General features: G+C 42.7%; 1 protein-coding gene across 2 annotated transcripts in view; it reads left to right on the top strand.

Annotated features, from left to right (window-relative positions):
• Nudt7 (nudix hydrolase 7) overlaps positions 1 to 6958 on the top strand; it is a 12567-nt gene that overhangs the window by 1553 nt on the left and 4056 nt on the right. The window contains exons 2-3 of one of the 2 annotated variants that reach the window (XM_012513502.2): positions 1502 to 1649; positions 5964 to 6122. In XM_012513502.2, the coding sequence (XP_012368956.2) occupies positions 1502 to 1649; positions 5964 to 6122 (307 nt within the window). The remainder of the gene's footprint in view (positions 1 to 1501; positions 1650 to 5963; positions 6123 to 6958) is intronic. The other variant, XM_023709135.1, reaches the window with a different exon arrangement.

Raw genomic sequence — 6958 nt, 5'->3', positions numbered from 1 at the left:
TGGGGATTGAACTCAGGACCTTGTGCTTGCCTGGCAGACGCTTGTGCCACTAAGCTATCTCCCCAACCCATATTGATATTAATCCACCTTAAAATCCTCCTCCTTGTTCAGAACACACCCATCATTCTTTCTGCTCTCTGAAGCAGTTCCGGAAGTCCTCTTCCCTGAGGGTCTCTAGTTGTACTGTGTAACTATCTTAATACATCAATTCAAAATGTTTTACTTTTTGTGGTCACTTAGGCCTTTGAGGGAAGTTACTTGGTGCCAGATCTGCTGAGTAAGATGGATGAGGACGTGCCATATGGTATTTACAACCCTACCTCTGTTGCATGGCGCCCAGCAGCAGCGTTCACAGCAATTTCTTTTAATCACATTTGGTAAACATACTTAGGAAAGAGCACTTCCAGAACAGCTTCAGAGGTTGGCAAAAAAAAAAAAAAAAAAAAAAAAAAAGTTGGCATAAGTGTATTTGAAGAGCAGGTGAATGTGCTGAGGGGACATCTTAGTTACTTAGTGACTTTTCCCATTGTTGAGCCAAAATCCCTAGTGCCTCAAGTTAAAAGAGGAAAAGCTTATTTTGGCTCATAGTTTGTGGTGGTTTCAGTCCATAGTTGGCTGGCTCCAAGCCCGAGTGGCATCGCAGAGGGCATCACAGAGGAGAAACAGCTTATGGCAGCAGAAGGCGGTGAAGCAGCAGCAGTAGCCGCCCCCCTCTGTCCCCTCTGTTCCGTCCAGGCCACACACGCTTAGCTCAGCTCACACACCCGGGAAGGGCCTTCCCGTCACCCACATGCAGAGCTACGCCATACCAGTCAGTGGACTAATGGGTGATCATGTGCCCATGAACCCACGTACACACTTAATCTCAGTGCCACCCACTGGACCCAGCCACCTCTGGAAAGTCCCACCAAGGACCAAATGTGTCCTTGGGGGGACATCTAGGCACAAGGCATAATGGGGATTAATGACAGTGTGTCTTTTACTGTAATGGTTTCTTCAATTTAGACATTCACCATATTTTGAGCACATCTCCTGCTAAATTATGTTTAGGGGGCCGACAAGATAGCTCAGCGGACTAAAGCGCCTGCTTAAGCAAGTGCAGGGGCCACAGTTCAATTCTTGGGGCCACGTGCCATGCCAGCTCCGCCCCCAGCGTGGGCTGAGCTGGCCAGAGTCTGGACATAGTGGCACATGCCAGTAATCCGAGCACTGAGGAGGCTGAAAGCAGGAGGATCACCACGAGTCTGAGCTGCATAGTGAGACCCTGCAAGAACGAAATATGTTAAGAAATAAATAATGTTTAGCAGTTTGGGGCCTCTGTCGAGGTGGTCTCCAACCAAGCTATTGAAGTACTCTTACTTCTGCCATGCTATTCAAAGATATGCTGAGGCTCAGAAATTTCTACATCTTAAGCCCCAAGATGCAGAAAAGGCAGAAATACAAGCGGGACTGGGAGCTTATGCTGTAGCTGTGGTTATCACAATGTGTGGTTGGTTTGCAGTGTGATTGAGGACGCAAAAGCCCGCTTGAGAAAGCTCGATGTTGGTGCCAAATATTCTCACTTGTCGAATCACAAATACTCGGTGCTCGTACCACTGGTGGCTAGAGAAGGAAAGCTCCACCTGCTCTTCACCGTCCGGTCTGAGAAGGTAGGTGACAGGAGGCTTTTGCCACCATCTCTTGGGACCTTGGAAGACTGAGTGAAATTGTTGTCTCCTGCATATGGTTTGAGGACACTTCTCAAATGGACTTTCACACTGTGGTCCTGGAGGGGTACAAGGAGTCACAGGATGGTGCAGCATTTTGGGGGGTGGGGAGTTTCAGAATGAAGATAAGGAATTTAACTTACCAGTAATTTGAAGTACTTTTAGGCCCGAGTCGCTTAACTGTGGTGCTGTGATCTTTTAGCTGCAGAGCGCTGGGTTTAGGGAACTGTTCTGTGCAGTGGGTTTCAACCTCAGTAATTTTATACAGAAGAAAAAATAGTATCAGCTTTTGTAATTAGAATTTTTTTTTCTAACACTGGAAGTTTGTGAAGATTCAGTTTTAGAAAAGCATCTTTTATACCAAAACAATGCAGCATTTTCTCAAGAGTGGAATTCTTCTGAGTCCATAATGGTCTTTATTTCTTATTAACTGGAATAGGTATAAACTGACCTTGAACTGACTAGACAACCTAGCTGACCTTAATCTCTCAGCAGTCCTCCTGCCTCAGCCTCCCAAGTGCTGGGAATACAGGCATGTACAACCATGCCCAGCTTTCAACATACATTTTTTTTTTTTTTAGCAGAAATGGGGATTGAACTTAGGCCCTTGTGTTTGCCAGGCAAGCACTTACTCTACTGAGCCATCTCCCCGGCCCTCAATGTATATTTTTAAGTCAGATCCATATATTTTATATAATACTGGAGATGATAAAGCCAGATCTTACTTGGTATATGTTCAACTTTTGGTGTGGTAATGGACTTTAGGGGTGACTAATATAAATTTGTTTGGGTAACAGCATCATTTATCAATATAAATGTTGTAGTATAAATCTTCACCCTTGCTTTAGAATGGATATTGATTTCTGTAGATGTGCGTATTACCACTGCCTTGGAGTTGAATGTGCTAATGACAAAATACTTTTTTATACGTGACCATTAATAATAATTCTCTTTCTTTGTTTCTCAGTACTGGGCATTAGACTCATTGGTTTACACTGAGGTACAACCCCAGAATCCCCTTCTTTATTCAAAAAAAAAAAGAGAGAGAGAGAGACAGAATTTCACTAAGCTCTTTATTTATTTATTGTTTACTTAGAATTAAAACAGAAAAAAATTAGAAGTGATACAGAATTTCATTTAACAAAGTAATATGAATTTACATTATTTGTTGTAATACATAGTGTTGTCTTCCAACCAGTTATTCATATTGCCAGATATATGCATGTAAAATGGGAAGCAGAAAGAACAAAAGAAAGAAATGTATAAGAAGAAGAGAAGGGACTTGGGAGATGGCTCAGTAGAATAAGCACTTCCCTGGCAAGCGCAAAGGCCTGAGTTCAATCCCCGGTTCCACAAAACAAAACAAAACAAAAAAAGAAGAGAAAAAGTACAAACAATTGGAAAAAGGAGACAAAACAAATTAAGTGTTAGCTGCTCCTTTTCATAGACCAGCAAAAATGCACAGTACAGTTGTCCAAAGCATCCTTCTTACATACCTAGATAAATCTCACGCTCTTTACGTTGCCGGGTCTGGGCTCCACTTTGCAGCCCTCCTGTCTCATTACACGCATGCCCCACAGTGCCCAGGCGGCAGGCCTACTTCTTATTCATTGTGAGAGACACACTTGTAGTGGGTGGAGCATATTCGCGACCTAGAAACACACCCATCAGCCTTCCATGCCTCTCGGTCTTGACACCACCGATAGGAGAATGTAGCTATGGTAGTAATTCCTGTGTGCTTCTGACTTAGCAGAGAGGAACTTTCAGATTTCTTTTTTAATCTTTCCCAGGACTGTAGAGCACTTGCCCGGCATGGTGAAGCCCTGTGTTAATCTCCAGAACCATAAAGGCAGCACAGAACAAAACATGCTGTGCTCACATAGGTTTTTAAAATCTATAATGCACCCCCCCAAAAAAATTATTCGTATTTTGTACTCAGGATTGAGCTCAGGACCTTGCGCTTGCCAGGCAGTTGCTGCTTATGCCACTTAGATTTCTTCAAGCTGCTGTAACAAAATGCCTTAGATGAGGTGGCTTATAAGTAACAAATCTATTTCTCGTGGCTCTAGTGACTGAGAAGTCCAGATATAATTAAGTGTCTACTGAAGTCTTACTTCCTCAAAGAGAGGCCATTTTCCAATGTGTCCTTACAGGCTGGAAGGCCTAAGGCCTTAGCCCTCTTTCATTAGGGCTCTGAGGAGGGCTCTGCCCACGACCTAGTCAGCTCCTGTGGTGGCTTCTGTCTGGATGTCACCCTAAAGGCTCATGTGAGGCTTTCTGGAGCTGGTTGGATTTAGGAAATGTGACACAGGGATTAAGTGTGTATGGTGCTGAATTAGCCCATTGATTGGTTTAGCCCAGTTCTAGGTGTAGATAATTGGAAGGCCCACCCTGGGTGCGGGTGGCACCACGTAAATGGCTTCTAGCCTGGATGGACTAAAAGGGAAAGGAAGACTTGCCCCACTGCCTTGCTGCTTCCTGTGTGCTCCACCACTGACTGTTTCCCCTGTGCCATGCCACTCTGCCTTGGAGCCAGCCAAGTGGGGACTGAAACGTCTATAAAGTGGAGGCCAACCGTTTCCTCCTTAAGTTTGTGCATATCAGATATTTTGTCTCAGCAAAAAATAACTAAGACAACCTCAAGGGCCCTACTGCACAAAATCATCACCTTGGTGGTATGGATTTCAGCATATAAATGTTGGCCACACACATTGCAAGATCCAAGAGTCTTGCTTAGCTGAGGCCTCCATGACAGGTCAGTGGAAAGAACAGTTGGTACCCAGGGGTGGACTCAAAGGAATGAGGGGCAGTTTGCTGAGGAGGTAGGAGTTGTGCCTTTCTACATCTGCTCTGGCTAGAAGACAAAAATAGCTTTAGAAACATAAGAATAGAGAAATGCTTAGGACTCTCCTAATATTCTCCTTAAGTCAGGAAGAAATGGACCAAGAATATGGGTGGAAAAGAGAAACCCTTCTCCCTTTGCTTGCAAAGATACATGGAAAGGCTGACACTGGTCAATGCTGATGGCTGCAGGGACCATATCTTTGTGGTTCAGTCATCTCTTAATATGTGGTGTGCTGCTTAGGACTGCAAGCTTTAGAATTAAGCACTGACTTACATGCCAACCCGTTGTGTGATCCTCATGAAACTTTCTAACCTATTTGAGCTCTAGCTCCCTTGTGTGAAAATGGAAATAATATTAGGATAATAGTAGCTTATATGCTTATCATTGAATGGGTGAATAGACAAATTTTGATATACATAAACATTGGAAAACTCTTCTGCCATGAAATGAATGAAGCACAATCTGGAAGAATTTCCAAAAACATTGGTGCAATGTGAAAGACACAAGAGGTCATGTCATGCCAGTGATCCCATTTAGGGTATATTGAATGTGCAACCTAGGGACATGGATAGAAATAGAAAGCAAGGGTGGTAGGTTGGTGATGATTAACTGCTTAGGGGATACAGCTGTCCTTATTGGGTCATGGAATTTTCTAGAACTAGGTAGCAGGGGTGGACCACATGTGAATGTACGACATATTACTGAGTTGTTCACTTTAAAATGGTTAATGAGATGTTAATTTCATCTTATCAAATAAAATACTTTAGAAAAGAGTAGATTATAGGTCTGTTCAGAGGACTCAGAGGGGGAAAAAAATCTTTGTAAAACAGCATTCCCAGACATGGTAAGCGCTCAATAAAATGCTCAATAAAATGATCTATTTGAAAGATTACCATTTATATTATCCTTTATTTTACTTTTGTTTCTCCCCTTGAAGTTAATTTGTGGGTGAACATATAGAACCTCCTGGGGACACACAGAGAAAAGTTGGGAGGGGGGATGATTATCAAAGCTTACTTTAAAAATATGAATCAAGGAAAATCTTTTTCATTTCTTAAAAATGTTTTCAATGCTAAGGCTTGAATCCATGGCCTTGTATATGCAAGGCAAGCACACTATTGTTGAGCTACATCCTTGGCCCTCTTTTTAAACTTTATTTTGAAAAAGGGTCTCTGAGTTACCCAGCTATACCCAAGCTTGTGAGCCTCCTGCCTCAGTCCCCTACATAAGTAGGATTACAGGTGTGCTGCACTGCGCCTCTCCCCTAAAAAATTATGTCTTTTTTATTGCTTCATACTATCAAGTTAAGTACAGTCTCTGGCACATAGCAACAGTATAGTAAATATTTGTTGAGGGAATAAATGGTTCAAAATTTGTAACATGCATCATTTCTCTGTTCTCTTGATGTCTAGCTGAGAAGGGCGCCTGGAGAAGTTTGTTTCCCTGGAGGGAGAAGGGAACCCACAGACAGGGATGACGTGGCCACCGCACTGCGGGAAGCCCAGGAGGAAGTGGGGCTGCTCCCCCATCAAGTGGAGGTCATCTGCTGCCTGGTGCCCTCTCTGATTGAAGTAAGCGTCCCATAGACTCTCAGGAGAAATCCAGGTGTCTGCTGTTTTCAGGGTTCTATATTTCTCCAGACCAAACCCTGAAGTATCCTGCACAGAAAGCCAGGAACTGGGCCTTGTGTGGCCTCTGCCGCTTGTGAGCTCAGCAGCCTCGGGCAAAGCCCTCTTTCACCATCCAGAAACCAAAGGGTTAAACTACGTCATCAGTTTTCAAACTGGGTACCATGGAACCCTAGAGATGCTTTCCGTTTAGTTCATTAACATTCAATTTCCATTGACTTTTCTCCGCTTGTCACGTCTTCTTCATCCTCTCATCTTACAGCTTCCTGGATTTCACTTGTTCTCAGGATACTGAAAGTTTTGAGGTGTATTGGTCAGGTACTTTTCAGGATGTCACTCAGTTTCAGGTTGTCTGATTATTTTTGTCATGGTCAAACTCAATAGAAAAGTAACCTTATCCCATAATAATAGGTAGATATAAACTTTTTATATATTTGATGTATCGGGGCTTGGGGTAATTTTTTTTTCTTTTTTACATAATTTTATTGAGAAACAAATAGCAATGAGACAGTTTCAAATCCGATTAGTAGGACAGTTTCAATAATTGATACATTGCATATTGTTGTCTTAGTGGTTATTCATTGTACAAGATGCAGACATGATATCCTGTTTACGAACACTATTAGAACAAATCTTTCAGGGCTAGGGATTTGGCTCAGTGGTAGAATGCTTGCCTAACAAGCTGGAAGTCCTGGGTTCAGTCCTTGGCACCATAAACAAAAAATAAACCTCCCCTAAAAAACAATTCAACCAAAAAAGAACAAATCTTTCTATTCATT

The sequence above is a fragment of the Octodon degus genome, unplaced genomic scaffold (genome assembly GCF_000260255.1).
Source record: "Octodon degus isolate 3935 unplaced genomic scaffold, OctDeg1.0 scaffold00011, whole genome shotgun sequence".
NCBI lineage: Eukaryota > Metazoa > Chordata > Mammalia > Rodentia > Octodontidae > Octodon > Octodon degus.
The sequence above is the reverse complement of the archived record's forward strand: the minus strand, read 5'-3'. Positions and strand labels throughout refer to the sequence as shown.